The 25,748-nt window shown below is 30.2% G+C and overlaps 3 protein-coding genes across 5 annotated transcripts; 2 read left to right on the forward strand and 1 right to left on the reverse strand.

Moving 5' to 3' along the window:
* Positions 1–2,209: 2,209 nt before the first annotated feature.
* Positions 2,210–6,332, forward strand: LOC111042000 (DIS3-like exonuclease 2). 2 transcript variants are annotated; one of them, XM_022326490.1, is made up of 14 exons: positions 2,430–2,527; positions 2,611–2,667; positions 2,752–2,943; positions 3,015–3,156; positions 3,222–3,323; positions 3,489–3,760; positions 3,843–4,007; positions 4,077–4,269; positions 4,348–4,521; positions 4,656–4,903; positions 4,980–5,253; positions 5,349–5,533; positions 5,605–5,800; positions 6,057–6,332. In XM_022326490.1, exons 4-14 carry the CDS (start codon positions 3,052–3,054, stop codon positions 6,249–6,251), a joined length of 2,109 nt encoding a protein of 702 aa, XP_022182182.1. In that variant the 5' UTR covers positions 2,430–2,527; positions 2,611–2,667; positions 2,752–2,943; positions 3,015–3,051; the 3' UTR covers positions 6,252–6,332. The 2 variants fall into 2 exon arrangements, with proteins under 2 accessions (XP_022182181.1, XP_022182182.1); XM_022326489.1 differs by lacking the exon at positions 2,611–2,667 and having other exon boundaries at positions 2,210–2,527.
* Positions 6,333–6,741: 409 nt separating this feature from the next.
* Positions 6,742–13,284, reverse strand: LOC111041998 (E3 ubiquitin-protein ligase MARCH6). Of its 2 annotated transcripts, XM_022326485.1 has the most exons (6): positions 12,869–13,284; positions 9,241–9,664; positions 8,934–9,164; positions 8,471–8,869; positions 8,110–8,385; positions 6,752–8,047 (listed from the first exon to the last, which is right to left on the reverse strand). In XM_022326485.1, exons 2-6 carry the CDS (start codon positions 9,628–9,630, stop codon positions 6,752–6,754), a joined length of 2,592 nt encoding a protein of 863 aa, XP_022182177.1. In that variant the 5' UTR covers positions 9,631–9,664; positions 12,869–13,284. The 2 variants fall into 2 exon arrangements, with proteins under 2 accessions (XP_022182178.1, XP_022182177.1); XM_022326486.1 differs by lacking the exon at positions 12,869–13,284 and having other exon boundaries at positions 6,742–8,047; positions 9,241–9,630.
* A 315-nt stretch (positions 13,285–13,599) lies between these two features.
* LOC111041999 (trifunctional enzyme subunit beta, mitochondrial) lies at positions 13,600–18,284 on the forward strand. The gene is made up of 9 exons (XM_022326487.1): positions 13,600–13,873; positions 13,967–14,120; positions 16,218–16,593; positions 16,652–16,826; positions 16,895–17,025; positions 17,261–17,476; positions 17,544–17,694; positions 17,763–17,851; positions 18,015–18,284. The coding sequence occupies exons 1-9, from the start codon at positions 13,804–13,806 to the stop codon at positions 18,060–18,062; spliced, it is 1,410 nt and encodes a 469-aa protein (XP_022182179.1). The 5' UTR covers positions 13,600–13,803; the 3' UTR covers positions 18,063–18,284.
* The last annotated feature ends 7,464 nt before the right edge of the window (positions 18,285–25,748 follow it).

Below are 25,748 nucleotides of genomic sequence, written 5' to 3' on the forward strand. Positions count from 1 at the left end.
GGCCCCCCCCCCCCCACAGGTGCGAACAGTTTTTTATCGTATCTACATATTTTTAATCCGTATTTACGTAAGTACCTATTAGATTTTATACTGAAAAATAGTAATACTAACAAAAATCGAAATTTTCTTATATCTATAAAAAACTAATTAAGGGTCAAGATATTTTGAAAATGCAGCCAATGCAGGTAATAACATTTAGTAAAAGCGTCAAGTATCTACAGTAATTTGCTATAGAGTTACACCAAAAAACTGACTTAGGATTTTTACTGTCCTAAAAAGGTGATTATATACACAGAATAAAAACACATTGTAAAATCAATCCATTCATCTCTCGGCTCCGAATCTAAAATGCAGTCAGATGTAATTATTGATAAATTACAGATATTTTCGGGTGTAGTTCAAATAAGACGATATATTTTAAACTTGATTCTCTGTAAAAATAATAAAAATATTATCAAAACTCTTTACTAAGGTATACGGTGCCTATACCTACTTGTGTCCTGTACGTATTATTAATTAATATTGTATAAGTATGGATGAGGTCTCACCGTCTCACGTTTTTTATTTAATTGTTATGCTCACTTTCTATACATTTTAATATTTCATACATATATCGTGAACGGGGGAAAATCAGTTCGTGACTGTAAATTATTATAATATTCTATACTGTTGCAACATAAACTGTAATAATATTATATTATAATAAATATATATTCCACAGCGCAAACGAAAAAAATCGCGATCGGTCGTAACTACTTTCAACCACTTATTTGAATTTTGACTTTTTCATGGTATTATGATCGTAAGTCGTAACTATATTTATTATCATATTTTGACATTGTGTTCTACATATACCCCCGATAAATCTCTTTTGTTCAGATACCGTAGTCCGTGAAAAGGGGTACAACGCATTTTCGTGTTACTTATATTATTATCATTATTTGCACGTCGGTATATTTGCTGTGATATTACACTCAACAGTTCAACATATATTCATTATGTACCTTTAACAACAAATTATAAGTTGAACTAATTTTTACCGAGTTGCAAAAATTTAAACAAGATGCCCAACCACCCCACCTCGCCATCCTAGTGGTATTTAATCCAACTAAATTCTAAAATTTAAAATTTACAACATGTGAGTAAATATTATATTTGTAGAGGTGTTCAGATATTCGTATGTATATGTACTCACCTATGCTTAATTAGTTCATTTATTACACTCATTAATTATTTTGTTTATCCATTTTGATTCTTGATTTAGTAATAGTCAATAGACAGCATAACACATTTTTTGTAACTCAGAGTTAATTTTATTATAGATTCTGAGCTGACCGATGAATGTATTGATTTTACAATGTGTCATGTGTGTGTGTGGGTTTTTGTTTTGTTTGTAAACATGATAAGTAAGCAGTCGAAATAATACTTAGATTTTCAACTTCAGTAGGTATAGGTACCTACTCTTCTTATTGTCCGATGGCAAAGTGAATCTAGTTCCTTGGGAGGGCAAAATTTCCAACAGTTTTCAAAAACGCAGAGAAAAACAAAAAAACATATTATTAATATTAGTCTAATTTCTAGTCTTTCCATAACATACCATAATAATATCTTAAATCGGGATTCGAGAGTCTGTGGCTGTCATGTATAATATTAGACATAATCACTGAGGTCTGAGATAGATAATAATAAACTATAGTTTATAATACAAACTATCTCAATTCCCAGTGTACATAATATATAATTACAGTTTAAAATATAGGTACTTAAGTCTTCAATATACCTACGACCTACGTATATAAGTATACTTAAAATTATGTAGGTATATACTCGTAATATGTGTACTTATTTAGGCGTCGTATTCTCTAGTTGTGACTGGTTTTAAGATTTTTTAATTCGATGTTGAGTCTAAAAATGAGGTTCCCTATTTTATTGTTCCAACAGTAGGTAGGGTAATTAACTAATTAATTAATTAACCAACGTGGTTCCAAGTTGGAAGAGTTAAGTGGTTGGAACTTCCAACCATCGTTATTAATAATATTAATAAGATTGTATAATTAATAATTATTATGTTTCTACCTCAATCATATTTTAATCATGGTCCCCCATATCAAATAGGTAGCTGTATCTCCGCACGTCACCAGCTTGTTATCTCACAAGACATGATAACAATATTGACAAACAGTCAACTACGACAGCAAAACAGCAGTAGATAACTGTTAACATTAGTCGAAAACGCGAACCCGTTTCAACGAATTACCAATTTGCTCTTTCTCCCCTTTTGTGCGCCACATATTCAGTAGACAGTAGACACCCATGTACCCAACTAATATATCAATCGGTACTAATTGTCACTGTTAGTTTTCGTTTTCCTGAACAGTTCGTCCTCAATCCGACTCTCGTCCGTCATGGACTTTTTGGAAAATCTGTCGCGTCAACTGGAGGACATCCGGCTGGATGGAACAAATGTGAGAGCTGAATTCCCCTGTCCGAGGTCGGTCTTGCGATATCTCAACCCAGAAACTGCGAAGTAAATAATTAACAGCTTATAAAGCTATATTATAACGTACAATTTTTATAATTGATGTTTCAAATGAATGTTTATTTTTGAAGATAAAGTACTTATAGAGTGCAATAAAAGTTGGTTAAGTCTACAACTCTAAATCTTAGGTTAATAAGTTTAATTGATACACATCAAATAATTGTTAGTATTTTATTAATACAAATTTATAAAAACATATATTTTTGTCACAGCGATCCCAATAAATTAACGAATGCATCAAACATAGAAAATGGTATAGATATTGAAGATACACCTGAAAATCAATCCAGAATCCGGACAAGAAAACGTCTACATAGGAGACAGAAACAAAAGATAAAATCTTTAGCTGATAAATATAATACTAATCCCAATGAACAAAATCGGTCAACTACAAATAGTATAGAGTATGTATACAAATAATAACAATAACTCGTAATAGTTTATTAAAAATATAGTTTTTTCCGTATTACTTTAGACCATACATAAATCATAAAGATTTTTATCCCAATCATATGCAGTTCGATGATGTAAAAAAAGGTTTAGAAAGTGGCGAACTTTTTGAAGGAGATATACGTATTAGTCAAAAATGTCCTACAGAAGCATATGTTCCTTCACCGGTGAGAAATCATTGTGAAATGTTTGTTGATAATATTCTAATCATGAGATTTTATTTTTTTTATAGGATAAATCAAAGGATATACTGATAAACGGTGTTAGATCGAGGAATAGAGCTCTAGATGGTGATACAGTTGTTGTAAAGATACTGGACAAATCTGAATGGAGGGTAATCCATTTGACGTTTTAAAAACATAATAATCCATCCTTTTTTTTTTCCGTTCAAAAACCTGAAATGGGTGGGAATTGTATACCACAATACTGCCACCATAATAATCTATCCTAGACAAAATGGTATCACCTTAATGTTAACTCTTTAATCTGTTGATTATAGAACCCAGATACAGAAGATTGTCAACGAACTGGCTCGGTGGTTTACATAACAAATTCTAAAGAGAATCGTATCATAGTAGGATCTCTGATGGTTGATAGAGGTGTTATTCATCGATATAGCACATTGATTCCCAGAGACTGTCGAATTCCCAGATTACTTGTAGACACTTCAACTTGGATGTTTCCAATTGATTTGAAGGATGGAACCAAGGAGTCAAAAGAATTGTTTTATGCTGTCTTACCACGCTGGGATAATTACAAGATTCCAAAAGGGTATTATGATTGTGCATCTAACATATTGCAGTGTATAATGTGTGCATTACTTTAATTTGTGTATTAATACTATGGTTTCTAGAATATTGAAAGGAGTTTTGGGCGAATCAGGAAAAATAAATACAGAAACTGAAGGTATACTGATCACTCATGATATACAAGAACATCCGTACCCAGAAGATATAGATCAATATTTTCCGCCACCGTTTTCTGTGGAAGAAGAACTGAAACATAGGAAAGATTTCAGGTATTTTACTTGATCTCATAAATTTAATCTAGGAATATAGAGATAAAAAATTGTTTTCTTATTCTGTAGAAAACATTGCATTTTCTCAATTGACCCTCCAACGGCTAAAGATCTAGACGATGCACTTTCCTGCGTACCGCTGCCAAACGGCAATTTTGAAATTGGTATTCACATATCTGATGTGACGTATTTTGTTAAACAAGGAACGCCATTAGATGAAATTGCAGAAAAATTGGCCACTAGTGTTTACTTAATACAAAAAGTAAGTGTTAAATGAAAATAATTTGTTTTTGCACTCAAGATTTAATTAAAATCATATTGTATTATTTAATAACAACAGGTATATCACATGTTACCTCCAGCTCTGACCATGATGGCGTCATTACTGCCAGGAACCGATAAACTAGCTGTCTCTATCACTTTGGAAATGACACCAGATGCTGATGTGATTAGTCACTCTTTTAGTCAATCTATTATACATTCTTGTGCCCAATTGCACTATGCACATGCTCAAGTATGTTTTCATTGTTGTATTATTATTAGTACTTAAGTAATCAACTTTGAGCGTTGGTTTTAACTTAAAGTATAGTATATTATTGTAATAGTTTATTGTATACAGTTAATAATTTGATAACTTGTATGTTATAGATATTCTTAGAAAATCCTGATAAAAAAGATTGGGATGAATCTGAGTTTCCTACTGTGTATAATGGTTATACAGTCAGTGACTGTGCAACAGCCGTTAGCCATTTACATAAACTTGCGGCAGTGATGCGAAAGAGACGTTTTGGTTCTGGTGCGCTGGCGATCAACCAACCCAAGTTGTCTTTTGAAATAGATAGAGCTACATGCGAGCCACTCTCGTATTCGTTGTATATACTCCATGAGAGTAATTGGTTAGTCAATAGTACTATCATTTTTTATATAAATCAATATGATTAGGAAATTAAATGCTTTCTTTTTATATTACAGGTTAATTGAAGAATTTATGCTTCTTGCCAATACAATGGTCGCTGAACATTTGAAGACTCACTTCCCAACAACAGCTATGCTCAGAAATCATCGCGCACCAGACGTTGCTCCTATGGAAAAAGCGGTGAAACTATTGAAAGTACATGACATTGAAATTGACTTTACTTCAGCTGGATCTATTCATAAGTCTAAAGCAATCTATTGTCAAGGTGAAAATTCAAAGAATTCTCATTGGGACATTGTTATTAACAACATTCTATCAAAACCGATGGTTGTAAGTAAAAAAAAATAATGATAGTCAACTATGCAAATTAAAATTTACAACAAAATGTTAAAAATATAATTTTTAAACATTGTTTTTATTTTTAGCGTGCCGAATACTGTGTTATCGATCCAGATAAAACCATGTCTCATTTCGCACTCAATGTACCGTATTATACACATTTTACCTCTCCCATTCGTAGGTATCCAGACATAGTCGTGCACCGTATGCTCATATCATGGTTAACAAACAAGCCAATCAAGGAATATGAAGACCCAAAAGTTATTGACAAGTAATGTTTATTTTAATTGACTGCATTGTTGGTAAGGATAACCAACCATTCATATTTCATTATAAATTTAGGATAGCCAACAACAGCAACGATAAAAAGAATAACGCAAAGAAAGCATCAGAAGCTAGTGCAGACATTTATGCCGCATTTTTGATCGGTAAACTAGGAGGCCTAGAAGTGGATGCATCCATAATGGAAGTAAAAGAAAACTATTTTGAAGCCACAGTTCTCTCTATGAACATGAACGTTAGAGTTTATGTGAATATTGTGAGTATAGTCGAAGACTAAACAAGTTATCTCAAAGTGTCGGCCTGGAATATCAAAGGCCCATGGATCAGTTTTTTTAAGAAGCCCCCTAATGAACGGCCTTGGACCGTGTATAGAAAAATTTCACCTAAAAATTACGTACAGTTTAATATTTTGATACTCTGTGACAGCTCCCGTAGCCAGATCGACACTTACATTATCTTATATTCATTTACCATCAGATGAAGTACCATAGTTTATTTTTGTTTGTTTTCAGTCATCAAATAACCCTGACTTGCAACACAAATTCTGTAAGTTCTCAATTGTTGACAATAAACCAACTTTAGTTATTTGGTGGGATCTTCAAGGCGAAAACAAGCAAACTCTTCAACTTTTTGACAAAGTGAAATTGAAACTCACGAAAAGAGAAAATTGTTTGAAATTAAGAGCCATTTTGATCAGAGACGAATAGACTTCTATTTATTGTGATTCAATACATAGTGTATTTAGTATGTAATTTGTATTTGAATTAATACATTTTTTTTTATTATTGTTTTCGAGTTTTAATGATAAGAAATGTTGTTTATTAATATAATTTTTATCAATAAATACATTTATACTTTTCGACTTTTATGTGTAAGGTCAATTAACAACATCAATACAACATAATATTAATACGCACATTTTACGATGGGATACAGTACAGAGTTTATTAATTTATATATTTTATTTTTATTAAGTTGAATAACATTTAAAATAGCATAGGTTATTTTAGAGTATATATATCATTTAACTTAAAATATGTAATATAATAATATAATATATATATTACATAATAATTAATATATCATATAAATATATTGAAGTTAAAAAAAAAAAAAAAACAAACAAATATCTTACACAAAAATTTATACAAATAATAATATAATAATAATAAAGACATAAAACAATTCACCATAGTATTATAGTTTTCTAATTTTGACCCGAAACCGTAGTTGTATGGTTATAATTAACAAGTCTTCTACCCACTAAATATTTATCATTTTTAATGTGTTCATAGAGTCTTTTGAATTGACGCACTTGCATCATCATCCCCTTAACAATGGCCATCGTGAGCATAAGTGTTGGATAGATTCTCCTAGCGATTAGAAGTCGTGTGCCATGGTTTTTAACGATTAGTGGTATTACAGAATATGCAATCACATATGGTACAGCTAGGAACAAACTGAGAACAGCAATCACGGGAACAGCTAGGTCTTGCATCATTAACTTGAGGTCTAAACGCATGAAGCCATCTCTGTATGTACGTTCTATGGCTCGCCTTAGAGACCAATCGGGTCCCATAAGAGTAATGGCGCACGCAATTTTCATATATAAAACTCCCAGTGCCCAATCTTGCCATGCCCAAAGTACAGGTGTCTGGTGTAATGGCACTCGGAACGGAACTACCATAACGAGCTCTAAGAGTAGACCAAACAAAAACGGTATTATACCGAGTAACACGATGAAAGCAACCATTGCTTTTGAACTAATTTTTAGCCAAAACTTTAACCGATTAATGACAACGGTACGTCCTTCTGGCAGCCATCCCGCTATAAAACAAACAGCTCGCACCGACAACCAACATATATATGTGCCACATGCTGCAGTATACAGTTCATGTATGTTGGGCAACTGAGATGGTTCTGGGGTAGACGGCAATAACGCTGGCCAAAATGACATGGCTAAACGACCCAACCACACAGGTACTGTTATGATCGACAAACTGATTACGACTACAGATAGAGCCACAAGGACAAGTAAAGCAATCAGACGTATAGCAAAATTGGTGGGTCGAGTGTAAGGTCGAAAACCTACAGGTCCACCACGTCTTAACAACCCCTCATGAGCTGCTCCCAAATCAGCTGCAGGTGGATGTATGGGCGCCACAACAGGTGGCAATTCTTCTCCATCACCAAGTAGATATGACTTTATTCCAAGCAAATGTGAGACAACAAGACACCAGAAACGAATGCCCATTTTCAGCCAGTTGCGAGTGTGCGTTTGTTCCAGTAGGGCTGGTAATACAACCTGGAGAAGTAATAGCTCCATGGACAATTCATTTACAGAATCGCTGTGCAAAGTTACATTATATGGCAAAAATGATGGCCAAATAAATTTCAGAATTCGTATTGGCAGCCATACAACAAGAAACACAGCTGTACCAAAAATCATAGCTGATGCAATGAGCCTTCGCCCATGTTGCAACATGCCTTGTTGTATTAATTCCTAAAAAAAATATTAAATACATAAACATTGAGTAATCATTAAATATTTACATGTATAAATACTTGAATAGGACTAAAATCTGGATCGTTTAGATTTCGTAAGAACCATAATACACCAGGTCGAACAACTTCTCGAAGGAGTAGCACAAATGAAGCAAAATAATACACATACACCATTCCAACCAGCCAATGGATGAACATGGAGGTACCAGGAGCCAAACGGAAACTTGCTAGCCTATCTTTGAAACTTGTGTCAAACATTGACAACGAGCATATGTCCAACCACCATCCGCATACTAAAGGCAGTACACCAATTTCAACAACTGATAACAGGGACACCTAATAAAAACAAACAAATAAAATATGAAGTAAATAAATAAACATTTAAATGTGTTCAAATAATTGAAAAGTTAAGTATTCTCACTTTTACAACAATATAGCTAAGTCCAATTATACGTTTGGATCGTCTAAATCCTACAATAGTCGCAAAGGTGTGCATGATCAACAGACACATACCAATGAGACAGTATCCGCATAGTGTTGTGACCAAACCTTCAAAGTGTGAAGCAGCTACCTTATCTTGTAAAGCCATTGCAGTAATTGCCAGATTACCCATTTGGTATGGACAAAATGCAAACACCAATATAAATAATGCATTCATGGATACCACCCAAAACACATGTTCTAAAAACACCAATGAACCATCTAATCCTAAAAGTCGTTCCCAAGTCAAATCTTCAGCAGCTCGATCACCCCAATCAATTGGATTCCAATGTCCTTCATCCACTTGATTTCCATTTTCCTGACGAAGTTCTCCTTCAATCTATTAAGAATAAGGTTAATAAAGGTAAATAGCTGTTAAGAATATTTACTACGAGATATCTTACCTCTTCTACAGGATTTTCTTCAGGAATGGGAGGCAATAGCACATTCAGTTGTTGTTGATTATTAGGTTCATCTCTTTCTAACCAATCTGGACCACCACCATGCAATATTTGTTCACGTAGCCAAATTAATCCAATAAATGCAAACAATGTGCAAGTCACAACAAAACAACCATGAAATATATCCCCAGAAATGTTCTTTGATGACCACATATCAAGAGGCAATGACATCACCTAAATTTGTTTTAAAAATATAAGAAAATAAGTATAGTTATTTTAATTTGATAAGTTAATTTATTGTATCACTTACAGCATCAAAAGAACCATTAAACAAGCTTCGGTAAATCCTACATGCTGTAAAAGGTACAACACATAGCCAAGCCAGTCCAACCAAAGTAAAATGCAACCAATATTTTATTCCAGTCAAAACACTCGAAGTGATACCAGCAGCGACATCTTTAATAGGTAATCGTCGAGGCATGTCTGGAGCATAGATAGGCGTGAATGAAAATCGATAGCTACAAAGCTCACAATACTCTTTACGACTGTAACGCATCCATTGTACCAAGCATTCTTGATGAATATACTTAATGCTGCCTGTACATATGCAAGGATGAAACAATGGCCGTTCTGGCATACCTTCCGATCGACACACCCTGCATATGTCCGCCCCTTGAGAGGGGTCGTCCATATTGTCCATCTTGCAGTAGCAGATGGAATACTATTCTATGAATCTAAAATGAAATTTAAAAAAATGAATAATAACTAAATGTAATTATGTAAGTAGTAATCTTATATATAAAATATTTTATGATAGGTACCTAAATGGTACTGAATAATGTTATCAGTAGGTACTTATTATAATCAACAATTTTTATATGGGTAATACATACACAAATCTCAACCATAATAAATGAAAATAAACAAATAATAACAAAAAAATTTTAAAAACAATTAGTTGCCTTATTAGTTATTACTTATTATGATGACTATCAAAGAAATTATAATAAAAAAAGGTATTATTATTATCTTGTAAATTATAATCTATTTTACTATATGATGGTAGACACAATTATTTAAAAATGTCTGATAAATTAAGCAGTTAAAAATTTAGACAAAAAAGAATTAATACATTTAAATTGATACACATAATGTAACGAAATAAAACTATTAGGTAAGAAGAATTTGTATTAATGCCAAGAATATTTGCTAACATATTTACGCATATTTTTTCTTCCATCAAAGTAAACTTATAAAAAGTTAATACTCCATCAAAACCAACAGATTTCAATACTTGTATAAATTATGAAAACTAACTTAGAAAAACCAATTTTTAAAAGGAACGGAAGAGTTGTAGATTTAGAGAAAAATGTATTACCAAGAGTTACTAAAACCAAAAATAAATATATTACCAGTACGAAGTATCTAAAATGATAGGAAATAACATTTTTTAAATTGTACTTAATTTAATTGTTTTTGTTTAGGTAATAATGCCAAAGTAACATTGTGTGCTGTTGAAAGAAAGTCACAACTAGTATAAGTGACTTATACAGATAAATGTTTATAAAACCAAAGAACTTACTTATTGTAGGTGTCTCACATAAAATATATACTTATGTAATGATATTCAACAATAACATATTGTTTAAAAATAGTTTCAAAAAATGAATTATTATTTATAATTTTCTTTTTTATATGGACAAAATAAAATGCTTATTTCACAGATTTTTCTATTGCACATAAATTGTAGTATTACATATTACATAACTAACATAATTAATAGCTACCATAGGAATATTAATAGTTTTTAGTATAAAAAATATTTTAAAACACACCAAGTGGAATTCAATTATAGTTAGAAATTTATAAGTTACTGATTAGACATTTTCTTTAACTTGAATAGTTGCATATTGATGATTTTCTATTAATTAATATAGATATTAAGGAGGATATTTTAAGGAGTTTACTAAACATAATTCATATACATAAATGAAAAAGAATATATTAATTAATAGGTAATATAGTTGTCAGGAGTTCTTTTAATTATGTAACATGTTACATCAACAAGTGATAGGCACAAACAAATATTTAAATATCTGAGTCTTAAATAGATAATGTAAATTACAAACTTAAAGCTTTGATAAAAATATTTTATATTCAATATTATTTACTGCTGTTATGCAGCTTAATTGCGTTTGAATATTTGTTGTTATACTTAAAGATAGTTAAATTACAATAGGTAAATAATAAGTTTGTTTTTGATACCAAGGAAATTAGAACAATTCTGGAAAAAGCAAATTAAAGTTTTTTTTATTTATTCCAATTTGATTTGTGATGGAAAAAAATTAAGGTGCCATCAGAATTTGTTATTCGAACTTAGTTTCAAAGTTATAGCAAATTTAGTTTGTTGATTTGTGAAATTGGAATATTATAGAGTAATAGGAAACACAAGCTAAATTAAACGTTTTTTTAAGTTTGTACTTTTAAACAAAATTGTTGAAAGCACATATACATACAGCATGGTTACTCACTTGGTGCACTCGATAATTAAAATTGAAAACATTCCTCCTTAAACTTACCATGAATTAACGTTAGTCTATGTTACCCATTTCATCTCAATATTTCAACACTCTAATTTAGTAAAATCAAAGTAGTTAAATGTGCTATAACTTCAAAACTAAGTTCATCCGACAAATTCTGGTAGAGCCTTAATTTTTTTTCAAAAACTAAATAGAAATAATTTAAAACAAATTAAAACATAGCAAGGAAGCTAAACTAGAATTATGCTTTTAAAAATTAAAATTTTAAGTGTTATGATGATCATTGATGATTATAATGGGGTGATTAATATATTTTTATCAATATTGCAAATATAAATAGGGTACTATTTTCATAAATAATTATAATTATTTGTACTAATGGATTTCTCTATAATATATATCAGCATAAATATATAATACCAACTTATGTATATATATATGTATATATTAGTATATATCTAATATTATAACAGATTTGATTAAATAGTTAATAGAATAGCCAGAATAGGGTTATTATTTAATTTGCGAAAAGTCTTTACGGCCTTACTAATTTTATCAAAATAACACTTTAAGGGTTTGGAAGTTGATTTTTGGAGGGACTTTAGACACATCCAAATGTCAAGGTCTAGGTGTTCAATGTTTTTTTTACATCAACATTTACTATCAAAGTTAAAACTTCACTGATAATAATTATTCACAACAAAATTGTTAAATCGAAGAACGATCAGGGGAGCAACTTATTGTTAGCCGCTAGATTAATGTTTCTAGGATAGTTCAAAAACATCCCAAATTTCGATCAAGATAATCATATTTTATGAAACAACTCAAATGGTTTATATATTGTTGAAATTTAACATAAGACGGATAATAATGTTAATTTTGTTTAGGTAAAGGCATAAATTAAAATCGAAGGCAACTAAAACATTTATTTTTCTTGAACAATGTATTATAATATTGATTTGTGTCCTTATTGTTATCATTATTTATTTAATGGATTAAAGTAATCTAGAAAATGTTACATAAAACAACGACCATGGGTATAAATGTATAAAGATCACCTACGAGTTACGACTTACGAGAAAGAAAAACATGACGACACTACAAAAAAAATTGCCCCATTAAGCTACCCCCACCAAAAAAACCACGCAACTAATCAAAAATACATCAAAGTATCGTAGATTCGTATAGACCTCAGATAGCTATAGGAAATCAAAAGCTACACAAAATTCGACATCTTTCATTAGCGGAACGTAGTGATGACCCCCCCTCCCACCACTATAAACAACACCAAGACGATTGTCATGCAAAAATACAACAAAGGTACGGCATAATCGAAGTCTATCTAAGTATTAAATCGTAAACCTACGGATTCAGTAACTAACATACGGAGGAACTTACTTGTTTACAAGCTTCGCCACTCGGGCCGGCGAGAAGACGTCTGACGACGACACAGCGTCGTCACTCACCGCAGCATACCCGCGGAGACACCGTCGGAAGTCGCGGAGTGCGGCCCCGCGGTTGAAAGTACGGAAGCGTTTCTGGACAACGGTAGACGACCGAAACGAGGGAAAAAAAAAGAAAACACTAAAAAAAAATATCGAAAACAACTACACTAGAATCATCTGCTGCGCACCACTACTGCTCGTATTTTCGGATCAATAAATTTAGTATTTACTACCAACGTTATCAGGAAAGTCACACGGACAGGACGGGTCGGTACGGACACCGCTTACCAGGTATAATAACAGTGGCAACGGTTGCAGCTGACTAGTGAGTAGTGTCACAGAACAATGCCGAGTGCCGACTGCTGGTCCTTAGCATAGACATTATATTCATATTATCTATGGTGCCGAATGGCCGCCGCAGGTAATCTTTAACGATTAGAATTGCAATTACGTCAGGAAAATAATTTATAGTTAACTTATATAGTTCAATTCTATTATATAGTAAGTTGTATAATATTGTTCTATGAAATGATCTTTGTAGTTTGTATGGTAGTTGGTAGGAGGAGTGATAAGCGTGGTAGGCTCTTATCTATCTTGTTGTCGTCACGCCCGTTGATTGATAAGAATGGTGATTGCACCCGTCGTTACGACGTGCATAATAATAATTTTTATCTGATAATACTCACTACCTGTAATCACAAGTCATAAGCATAACTTTGTAGAAATTGTACATCAGAAAGACTCTGACCAGTCTGACCTTTGTTTTCTCTCCGACTCGAACAGTCGAACGTGTCGCTATTTCCGCGTTCCGTTTGCTCACATCAATTCGGGTCGCCGTACTCACTAATCTCGCACGCTACCGCCATAACGTCCAGACCTTTGGCAACGATGGCGTCCAATCTGTTGAAAAATATTGTCAAATTGGATACCCGAGTGTCCGTGTCGCAAAACATTTGCCGTGAGTATGAGACGATAACTCTGGTCAATAAAAATTAAGTACAACTGATTGTATAATTTGTAAACATCTAATTTTTTTAACTGTTGGTTGAAGTACCAATCAGATGTCTGTCGACGGCATCTCCACGGGTGAAGGACAAGACCGGCAAGAATATAGTGTTTGTCGATGGAGTGCGTACTCCGTTCTTATTATCGGGCACCGACTACGCTTCTTTAATGCCCCATCAATTGGCTAAAGAAGCTCTAATGTAAGTGGGTTTATCATTTTTTGTTTTAATTTCAGTTACGTTATTTGTTATTGTTTATTAGGTAATAATTTTACTAGCAGCAATGTATGTGATAATAATAATATACATTTCAAATTTAAATCAAACATTTGATAATTTTAGTCGTAAACAAGCTTTTAGGTTTTTATTTAGGTCAGGTCAACTATAAATACAGGTACATTTGGTACTTCTATAACAGTTTTTTTTTTTTTTAATAAACCTTAAATAGCTGTAAAGTTGTTATGACTTATCATAACACTAGAGAATTTTCTATTAATTATAATTAATTATGAGTTCAAGGATATCAAGTATTTTTTCATGCTTGTATATTTATACTTATAATATTAACTGTTTGATAATTTGTAAAACTTTTAGGTTGTTTTTTTATATAAATTTTAGTGAAGTTAATAGAGTAGAGAGATGTATATGACACCTAGAAATCAAACTTATTACTGTTATTATGGTTCGAAGATTATTTTTTATACATCAGGAAGTAAAATATACTGAAGGTCAAGGTATTTTTTTATTGGGTAACAACATTTTTTAACTGGCATGCAGACACGGTATCTTTTCTTTTAATTCTAAACTTAATTTGTGACTTATAAGTTAGAATTATTAAATATAGTACCTATTGTAATTTGAAGTCCGATAAATCATTTGAGATATTTTGACTTTAATCATATTATTTAAATGAAACATTACATATGTCTATGAATGTGTGTAGAGATATAATTTTTAAATTTTAAAACCTCTTATATTTCATTAAATTCTTCATATATTATATATATACATTAACACTAAGTAAATAATAATTCTATCAATCAATTTATTGAAAAATGTATATCTTATCACAATAACCAACATCCAATCTTTATGCTAAGTTTCATTAAATTTTTTGTAAATGGTCTCTTAAGTATTTTTAAGTGTTAGAACATTAGATGTTAAAAATACATAAATATTACCCATACTATAAATCATAGGAAAAACTATTTACGTATTACTAACTATTCTGTATTTATTATTTATTTATTCTTTATTTATTATTTATTTTTTATTATTCTGTATTCTGTATTTGTAGTAGAATTACCAAAATTCGACAATGCATAGGGAAAAACTTTATTTAGTTTGTACCGTTTTCATTTTTTTGATAACACTAACCAGTAGTTTTTAAATAATCAAACTTGTAATTAAATGAGAAAAAAAACAACTAAGTCCTAATATTTTCTAATGGATAACTTTAAATGTATTTATGTTATCCAAACAATAAAAACTATATAGCAGATGAAGTTCTTCTCTTCGCATTGTGGAATTTTGATAATTCTTCTATAAACATAGAGGGAGTATAGTTGTCCCACGCAAAGCAGTTATACATTAGAAATACGGTGTAGCTTCTTCTTAATCATTTTTATGTTTTATAATTTACTAATTCAACACGACATTGTATTGCTTTATAGTTTTTACTGAGAGTGTTGAATATTTCTTTAGAGATTATTGTTTCAAGAATTTTGTATTCTACTATCATTACTTTAATAGTTTAATATAACTAATAGTGTATATTCTATTGTACTTATACATATTTAGAATTTTTTAAATATTATGTTGTTTCAATATTCTTGTTAGGTATTTTTATTGATTATAGTTATAAAGATAAGATATGAATACAATGCCTATGCCAAGTAAAAATATTTTAATATTTACAATACCTGTTCTAATTTTTTGTTCAAATCAAATTATTTGGATAAATTGTTATAACTTATAAATATCATAAAACATTAAGTTAGAAGTAGAGTTAGGGATTTAATATTCTAAAAACCTCTGAATATGCATGCAATCATGCCACTGGTAGTCAAATGATATTATTGTTGATGAGAGGGGGGGGGGAGAGGATGTGGCTGATTTTAACATACTCTGTTAAATCATTAAAAATATAATTTATATTTTCTGTTTTATACTTAGGTATATATAAGTTACTTTAAATATTGAAAGAAGGCCATGGGGATCTTTTTGTTTGTTTTAATAAAAACCTAATAGGTAAATTGAATAAAAGAGTTTAAATAAATTTATTTTATTTTCAATTAGTGGTTTAATGAGGAAAACAAATGTACCTCGTGAAGTAATTGATTACATTGTGTACGGTACAGTAATACAAGAAGTGAAGACTAGCAATATCGGACGAGAAGCAGCACTTGCTGCTGGTTTCCCAAACTCAGTTCCAGCTCACACTGTTACAATGGCATGTATCAGTTCAAATCAAGGTATTACAACTGGTATTGGACTGATTGCTGCTGGTGCATACGATGTAATCGTAGCCGGTGGTGTTGAATTCATGTCTGATGTTCCAATTAGGCATTCTCGTAAAATGAGAAGTCTACTTTTAAGGGCAAACAAAGCTAAGACGCCATTAGACAAATTGAAACTTCTCTCTACATTTAGACCAGATTTTCTAATCCCAGAGGCATGTTAATAATCCTTTGGATTGAAAATTAAAGCTAACATAATTTATATGCTTTTAGTTGCCTGCTGTCGCAGAATTCAGCTCTGGTGAAACCATGGGTTTCTCTGCAGATAGATTGGCTGCTTCGTTCAAAGTCTCTCGTGAAGAACAAGATCAATATGCTGTCAGATCGCACACTATGGCTAAAGAAGCTCAAGACAAAGGATACTTGACCGATATAATACCTTTTAGACGTATGTATTATATATTTATTTTCTTAATCTTAATATTAATTATTAATAATAATATTTATTTTGTTTAGTACCAAATTCGTCCAAAGTAATTGAAAAAGATAATGGAATTAGAGTGTCTCCTATTGAAAAATTAGCAAAATTAAAAGCAGCTTTTGTTAAACCACATGGTACTGTAACTGCTGCAAATTCATCATTTTTGGTATGCATTTTCGCTTTTACAACAAATTTAGAATATTTTATTAAAAAATCTGTATAATTAATAAATACATATTATTTTACTTATATGTACTTAAGTATGTGTGTAATCATAAAAAATTACATTCTATGGTATTACCTAATCGTAAATTTATATTAAATTTAAAAAAAGTTTTGTTTGCAAAATATGTGTCAAGTACTTATATTGCATATAATTATTATATATTTTTACTTTATAGACTGATGGTGCATCAGCTTGCCTCATAATGACTGAAGAAAAGGCCAAACAATTAGGCCTTAAACCTAAGCTTTACTTAAGAGATTTTACATACGTAGCTCAAGATCCCATTGATCAATTGTTGCTTGGGCCAACATATGCTACACCCAAAGTATTAGAGAAAGCAGGGTTGAGTGTCAATGATATTGATGTATGGGAAGTACATGAAGCTTTTGCCGTAAGTATTAACAATAAAAATGTTAAATGCATTATTTGATTTTTAATTTTATTTATTGCTTTGTCAGGGACAAATTTTGGCAAATCTTAAAGCTATGGACAGTGACTGGTTTGCCCAGAAATACATGAATAGGAAAAGCAAAGTTGGAATTCCAGACTTGTCTAAATGGAACAAATGGGGAGGATCGTTGAGTATTGGGCATCCTTTTGCAGCAACTGGTAAATTTTTCTTTAATTTTTCTTTTGGTAAACAATTGTTAACTTAATCATTTTTATTAATATTTCAGGAGTACGCTTGACGGTTCACACTGCCAACAGGTTGGTGAGGGAAGATGGTCAATTTGGTTTAATTGCCGCTTGTGCCGCCGGTGGACAGGTAACTCAAATCTATTTTCATAAAGTTTATTGGTGTATTCAACTAATTTTAATGGCATAATCTAATTAATTTTTTCACTGTCTATCAATAGTCTATTTAATCTTTGCGTGTACAAACATTTATTGAATGTGAAGTTTTATGAATTGTTTATGGTATATTTTAGGGAGTTGGAATGATTGTGGAAAGACATCCAGATGCTACAGCTTTGTAAATGGTAATTTATACATGGAGTCGTGTGCAAGTTATACATGGTGAACTGGGAATAACATAAACTTAAATTAATTGATTATGAATATTATAAAGTTTATTTATTAATAACTGTTATTATTCCACTTGGTCCTTTTTTCATTTTATGCTTTTTATTTTTATTTCAGTCTTAAGGACATATCCCATAATAGATTGTACCTATTTAATTTATAATTTACCTATTTCTGTAATTTGTTTTTGTTCAACAAATTTAATATATTTTAAATTTTTAAGCGATTCTATTTTACAAAATTGTTATATTTGCTTGATTCAAAATTGTTGATAATAAAGTTTATTTTTATGAAATTATATATTTTTCTTTATAAACATGTTATTCTGTAAGTAGAGGGTTTGTAGAATATCTTTTAGGGTATTTGTAAAACCTACCTATAATTCTATAGCTACAAAAAAATTATATTAATATAGTTGGTAACTTCATTGACATTGATTATAAATACAAGGAGCAGTTCCTATCAATGCTATTGTCTATTGGGTAAATTCAATGTAAACAAATTAAATCATGTACAATTAATTACGATAAATTGTATTTTATTCCGAGTATAACAAGAAATTCAAAAATCACATTTGAATGATAAGGATTAATAGAGAACTAAGCAAATAAGTTATCAAAAAACAACAGATTCCAGTGGGTATGGTATGTGCAAGTTTTAAAATACAAAATGTCTTAAACACACCAATAGAATACAATAAGAACTGGTATTACAGTTACAGCCTCAAATTCAGTATGTCCAATTTAACTGTCTATGAATATATTACACAAAATGCATTTTGTTACCTATGAAGAGAAACCATCGACATTAGAGGTAGGTTGTTACAACATTTTATCTTCCAAACATGATTATTTGATCAAAGTTGACCAAACAAAATCTGTGAAATTGAATTGCTCACTCTAATGCTAGACGAAACAAAAATGAAGCAATGCTGGTAATGAAGTATCATGCACTAGATTATGAATTTAATTTTAATACAGAAATTAAGTTGATACTTCACCTCCTTGGTCACACTTATTGACCATAGACTGTTTGATTGCTATTATTGATCGTTTTACTAAATATAAGACTATGGACACTTAGTGAATTGCCAACATTGATTAGATATACTCACACAAATCCAATGCCACTAGGTATAATTGAAATGAAAAATTCTGATTTTTTTGATTGAACACTATTTTTAAATTCAATTTTTCCAAATCATTTCAAAACAGACATATGTGAAATAATTTCAATTTCTAAATTAAGATATGTATTGTTCCAAAAAGAGGGAGACAATAGACATTTTTTACTTTTTAATAAATACACAAATGTTTGCCCTGACATGCCCCTCCTAAACAAACTTTTAACAGTTTGACCTGGGTACCTACCTCTAGTTTTTAGTTTTAAATTTTTAATTCATGTTTATTTACTTATTTCAAATATTTTTATTTGAGTTATTAAATCATGCAACATAGTAAGTATTTAATAAAGAATATTTTTATTTAACAACAATATTAAAATTTCTTTTGACTCATTAGTTGTTGATAATATTATAATTTAGATGGTATTTTTATAATCATATTGATTAACTTTATCTGTGACTTTAAGAAACTGAGCATTGCGCTGAATGTATTCGTATTTCATATTGATCATAAATTCATAACCAATGGTATTGATATTTTTAGTATCATATGTTTTTACTTTTTTCAATGTTTTTTGTATAATATGCTTGCATGATTTATGGTAGAAAAAATGCTTTGATTTTCAACTTCAATACCACTTCTGCGGTGAGAAACTCAGGGAAAGTGAATGTAATTAATATTTTTGGGTAATTATACATTTATAACCTAACCTAACCTAACCTATGGTCTGACTCGTGTGAGCCCCATACGGTGCATCGTCAGAAGCCAGAGTACAGCTTCAAGATAAATGACTTACATAAATCGTATTTTTACGGTTTCTTTCCTGTAAGTGCCACCGACCACCGGTGCTTTGTAAAATCACCATTTGTATATTAAACGATTTTTATAAGTAAATTATTATTAAATAAAAATAAATATCAAATTAGTATTTTTAATGGACACTTCAATTTTAATGTTAGCGATTGCAGTGCAATACACAGAGCAGCGTATTTTAGGAGGGCTAGGGGGCCAAGCCCCCGAAGTTACTAAAAAAGACCCCCTCAAACAATTTTAGTTTATTTGATTATATTGTCAAAAAACGTCAATACTACCTAACTAACAATACTAACCTAACAAAAAAAATAATAAGATGAATTTTGTTTGTAATTCTCACAGGGTGTATTACCTTTACTGGTTTACAACGCTAAATAGCTAAATAGACCCCTGGCATATTTTGTGGGCTGTCCATTTGACAATACACCTACCCACTTACTAATTTAGGTACTATATGCATCGAAAATGTAATAAGAATATCTTGCTTCTAGTGCAGAAATTAAAAATATAGGACAGTTTTCATAAAAAAAAATAAAAAATTCTTATTAAAATCACATAAATTGACATTAGCGAAATATTAATGTACAGGTAATGGGTTACTGGGTCAATAAGTTAATTTATAATATTTAATTTATTAATGTTATTTATGTGTATGAATTATGAATACAAAATTTGTAATAATGAGAATAATTGTGTTATATTTATATTGTACCTATAAAATCGTAATATTATTTTTGTTATTATTTGTAATGGTCTCGAGCGCACGATGACCGACCGACCGACACGGCGCAGCTGGTAACGGGTCGCCGCGGCCGAACGCGTTATTCACTCATCTTCGCGGTCTCGTTACATTTATTTTGTTGTTATACATATATTATAATAATTACAAAACGAAGATTCATAATTAAGGTTACGATATACACAAATATTCTGTGCGATAAGAGAAATTGATATCATCGTATTATTCAATAACGTAATATTATTATTTATTACGATTTATGAAGTTCTAATAACGGTCGGTGGCAATCGAAACAGGATAATAAATAAATTATAGGTAATGTTGTATGAGAACGCCAATCACCAATAAGTAGGTATTTATACTGTATAATATTAAATATTCATGGGTGCTTGTGCTTCATTCCGGACATAAAATTTAGAATTCAAAAGAGACAAACGTACAATCTTAATTATAACAAATGAATACAATTAATATTTACTTAGTTAAGTTCTTATTATTTCAAATTGCTCTTAATATTATAGCGGGACAATGAGTATTGAACAATTTTAAAATTTTTTTTTATTGGTCATGAGAACTATTTTTCGGCTTCGACACTAGGTCATTAGCGCTACATTTACATAATATACAAAGTATACAATATACATTTTCTTAAATTATTAAATATATTCACAGCTGATATTTGCAAGTGTAGTAAAAAGAAAAGAACTACACTCAATTAAAAAAATTTAGATTTAAGTATATTGTATCATATGGTTACACATTGGTTAGTTGTTAGTTGGTATGTAGGACGTCGGTATGATGATATACCTATTGGCTATTTGTAATAATGATGATACATGATAATAGCAAGTTTTGTAACATAACATTATTGTTGACTATATTGATTCAATAATTTGGATTTGCTTGAAAAATATTTGATGGTGTTACTTCCGGCTTCTGAGTTTGGTTACTATTGATAATTTATATAGTACCTCTACATCCTTAATAATAAATTATATAAAACGGTGCATATACATATTGACACATTATAACACGAGTTTTATTTATTTACATTACTTTAATATACATAGGTATGTAGTATAATATTATAAATATTATGCAATATTAAAATAGTTAACCTATTAATATTATTATATGTATAAAATATTGATATGGACACAAATACCAGTCAACCACACACAACTTTAATATTGGCGCTTATATCACGCTAATTTTAAAGTTTAAATTAAAATATGAGTATATTATTTATGGCCACATAATAATGATGACCTATATGGCCTTTATGGTTCCACGTATAAGTAATTTTAACGACTGTTTTATAAAAAATAGATTCATTGACGACGAATACTATTTGATTTCTTTTATTTGTACTGATTTACTATAGATACCTACTATAATTTTAATCAAAATCAAGTACCGTCAAATTGTATATCTATCTAATATGGCATTAATTGTCTGATAAATTAGGCGGCACAGTAGGTGCAACCTAACCGTTTAAATTTGTAATAAATTTAACGACAAAAATATGCGTACTTATATACAATTTGCAGATACCCAGTCTGAAGAAATCGAGGTGCAATTGATGAACCGCGTTTATTACTTTTTCTCATACGCAGCCAAAATATATTAAATATTATGATATTATGATAATATGCTGACTTATGATATCAAATTTAAGACTGTGCTTCATCGGCAAATTTGATACTGCAAAATCGGCGAAATCGATATGCGCCCCAAATAAAGTCCGTACGAGTGCGTAAATAACATGGTTTATTATTTCACGTGTAGTGCATAATAAGTATAATATTGTGCTATGAATTTGGTAGCCGGTAGGTATAAGTTTTGAACGAAAGGTATTCAAACGGTAATAAAAAATCGATTATACAATGATAATGGTGCATATAGGCACAGCATAATCCGTGAACTGTTTGCATAATATACAATATAATATTTTATCATCTATTATACAGATGCGCATATTCTTAATAGTTTGATACCAGATTAAGTGATTTCACATTCAATTATAACTTATAAGTCACTGGATAATTACGTGTTACCTCGTATATAGGTAAGGTTTGTGCGGTGCGCGGTTTTGAATATTATTATTATTATTATTCACACGAAGCAGAATATCGAATAAATTCCAAACAACGCTCCGCTATTTATTAGCTTCGCTAAACCTCGACGAATCATCAGAGAAAATGACACGGAGAATAATTCGAATTCTGTATTATTAAACTATACTTAAGCCTCGGCCATCTAGCATGCATACCTGTATTGTATATTTGTATCTATGAAAAAATAATCCAATCGGAAAATTAATGGATAGAACGGGATACCTATATATCTGTATCGAGTTATATTTTAATCAATTATTAGTCAATCGGAAAAACTAAATGACTTTAGATTTTAAATCTATAATACTCAACAGGTTTACAGCTATAGCTATATACATAAAGTATTATAAACGGAATCTTGATTAAAACTGCAGTAATTATACACAATATATAATTATATAATCTATTCATTTAAACAGTTACCTTAACCGCAGCATTAGATAAAGTATTAGGTACCTGCCGTTTGTATTAATTATTATTCACTTGTAACAACACCACAACGGTTTGCAATTATATTTTAAAACACCTATATATACCTATGTAGTATAATTTAAAATAATATGTAAGTACCATACTACCATGTACCACGTATGTACCTATACCGTGACCAGTTAAAAATAGTTAAAAAATAACCACCGCATTTTGAACTAATATAATATATTTTATACACTTAGTTGTTGTACATACAAGGTTAGGTTAATAAATATATAAGTATAGCTAAATAAATTACATTTTTGCAGAGTTAGATGATAATTATTTAATTGCAGACTACAGTGTGTAAAATAAAATCAGTTATAAAACATTATATATAGGTAGTTATAATAAAATCAGTTACAAAACAAAAACCGGATACCAGTGATATTATAACCTTTGATCTTAAATAAAAGAATTACACGACTGAAAAAAATGTAACATTCACCTGAAGAAAAGTAACATATTAGTTGAGAGTTTGAAACACTGTGTGATATAATATTATAGATTAAATAAAATATCTTATTGTCGTATGAAAGGATTAAAAATAATAATAATAATAATCGAAACTTAAATATATTATTATTATGTTTTTATTTGATTGTTCCTTACCTAAATCAGTACTTAACTGTATATTAATGTAATTACTTGTAGATTCGCACAAATGTAATTATTTATAGTATATAAGTATAAGTGTATTATTTATAATTTTAGTTTAAGCTTTACAAACCCATAAAGATCATTAATAAGGACCTGATCCCATAAGGACTGCTCAATAATTATACAACCGTCAACTTCGGGTACTATAGAATTAAAATTGTATGATATATAATAATTGTACTATGCAAGTAGAACGTGTGCTGAATAATATTGGTGGCTAGAAATATCTGAAATGAGATATAGTTCAATTATAACCGAAAATTCTTCATACCAAATAATTGTCAAGATTTACTATTTAACCAAATTTTTGTTTAGGAAAAAAAAATGAACCGAATGGTTGAGTGGTTGAGTTGTGCGATAAGTCATCCGTAAACCCACAGACGCGAGACGTGCATTCAGATGAATCAATTCTTTCAGTTTCATATATTATTATAAAATATAACGAGTTGCTGATAATCGCTTCTCTTTATGTGTATGAATTCAATCCAGGTTAGGAGTGTCGGGACAACATATTATTATTATTATAATCACATTTTAATGGGGTTATCGCTGTAAAAGTGTTTTGTGTCTTTTTTGTAATTGATTCTATATGTTATCTACATGGCTGTGTGGATATTTAAATTGTATTGTATTATTTTGAAATTTGAAAGACTTACAAAAACATACCGGTAACTAAACCAAAAGTTGGCTACGAATTTATAGTTTATTAGTTGTTAGTCTGGTAGTAAAATTTAGGATTTAGACGATATTGCATATGTGATGACAATATTGTAAAAACAAAAAAGGATTGAGGGCTGAGGCCAAACTTATAACAAAAGCGAGAACATGAATAATAGTTTATAGAAAAAAAACCATTTACAAGGAGGTATCATATAAAATAATAGTTAAATGTATAACATAAAAATTAGGTGCATATAGGTACAATTAAATAGTGATGTTTGGTTTGAGGGTTTGGTTAACTTATATTATATCCGTCCATCCACGTTATTTTATTTAAATATAATTTCAATAGAACTAGCATTTGTATTAAATGTTATTTTGTTGACATGAAAATAATTGAAAATTGTGCAAACGCCACGTGTATGATGACCAAGTGGTATTAGAAAAAAAAATGTACTTCTTCATAACTGACTTTAGTTATTCTTATTAACTTATTAACCGTTTAGCGTTAAATATATTAATTGTTACCTAACTAAAATGATTGCTTAACGTTGACTTGACAAAAGTTTATTTTTCACATTTGATTGATTACTATACGATTGAGCACTTTTTATTTTTTTTACCATATGATTGAGCACACACGAAATGAAACGATGAAATAACCATAACTGACCCAAAACACCAGTTCTATGTTGAACATGAAATTCTGCGTAACGTTGCCATATATCAGTGGTGTATCTGTAAGCATTATATTATATTAAAATTTAAAAGTTCATGCCGCGGCCGCACTTCTTATATTCTTAATTTTGTTAATCATCAATAAAAGTAGTTGTTTTATGAATGACTAATACCTATTAATGTAATATTTAAAAATACATATTTCGTCTTAAGTTTTTTGGTTACGTTAAAAAATCCATATGTCATACATAAAAAATATTATAAAATAAACTAATATGTTGTCGATGTGTAATATTTTATAGATTATTATTATTGAATGATGAATGTTAATATATTAGTTTGCAACGTTGTGTGAACTGAGCTCAATCTTAACAATCA

Source organism: Myzus persicae, unplaced genomic scaffold (assembly GCF_001856785.1).
Source record: "Myzus persicae strain clone G006 unplaced genomic scaffold, MPER_G0061.0, whole genome shotgun sequence".
In the NCBI taxonomy this organism is placed as follows: domain Eukaryota; kingdom Metazoa; phylum Arthropoda; class Insecta; order Hemiptera; family Aphididae; genus Myzus; species Myzus persicae.

What these genes read in the sequence shown, in the direction of transcription:
- LOC111042000 (XM_022326489.1), top strand. Translation starts at nt 2,406, where the DNA reads ATGGACTTTTTGGAAAATCTGTCGCGTCAACTGGAGGACATCCGGCTG. An exon ending in CTCAACCCAGAAACTGCGAA is followed by an intron (nt 2,528 to 2,751) that starts GTAAATAATTAA and finishes TTTTTGTCACAG; the next exon opens with CGATCCCAATAAATTAACGA. An exon ending in TTAGAGTTTATGTGAATATT is followed by an intron (nt 5,801 to 6,056) that starts GTGAGTATAGTC and finishes GTTTGTTTTCAG; the next exon opens with TCATCAAATAACCCTGACTT.
- LOC111041998 (XM_022326486.1), bottom strand. Translation starts at nt 9,630, where the DNA reads ATGGACAATATGGACGACCCCTCTCAAGGGGCGGACATATGCAGGGTG. An exon ending in TTAGCTATATTGTTGTAAAA is followed by an intron (nt 8,386 to 8,470) that starts GTGAGAATACTT and finishes TGTTTTTATTAG; the next exon opens with GTGTCCCTGTTATCAGTTGT. An exon ending in CAGATTTTAGTCCTATTCAA is followed by an intron (nt 8,048 to 8,109) that starts GTATTTATACAT and finishes TATTTTTTTTAG; the next exon opens with GAATTAATACAACAAGGCAT.
- LOC111041999 (XM_022326487.1), top strand. Translation starts at nt 13,804, where the DNA reads ATGGCGTCCAATCTGTTGAAAAATATTGTCAAATTGGATACCCGAGTG. An exon ending in TTGGCTAAAGAAGCTCTAAT is followed by an intron (nt 14,121 to 16,217) that starts GTAAGTGGGTTT and finishes ATTTTCAATTAG; the next exon opens with TGGTTTAATGAGGAAAACAA. An exon ending in AAGTACATGAAGCTTTTGCC is followed by an intron (nt 17,477 to 17,543) that starts GTAAGTATTAAC and finishes TTGCTTTGTCAG; the next exon opens with GGACAAATTTTGGCAAATCT.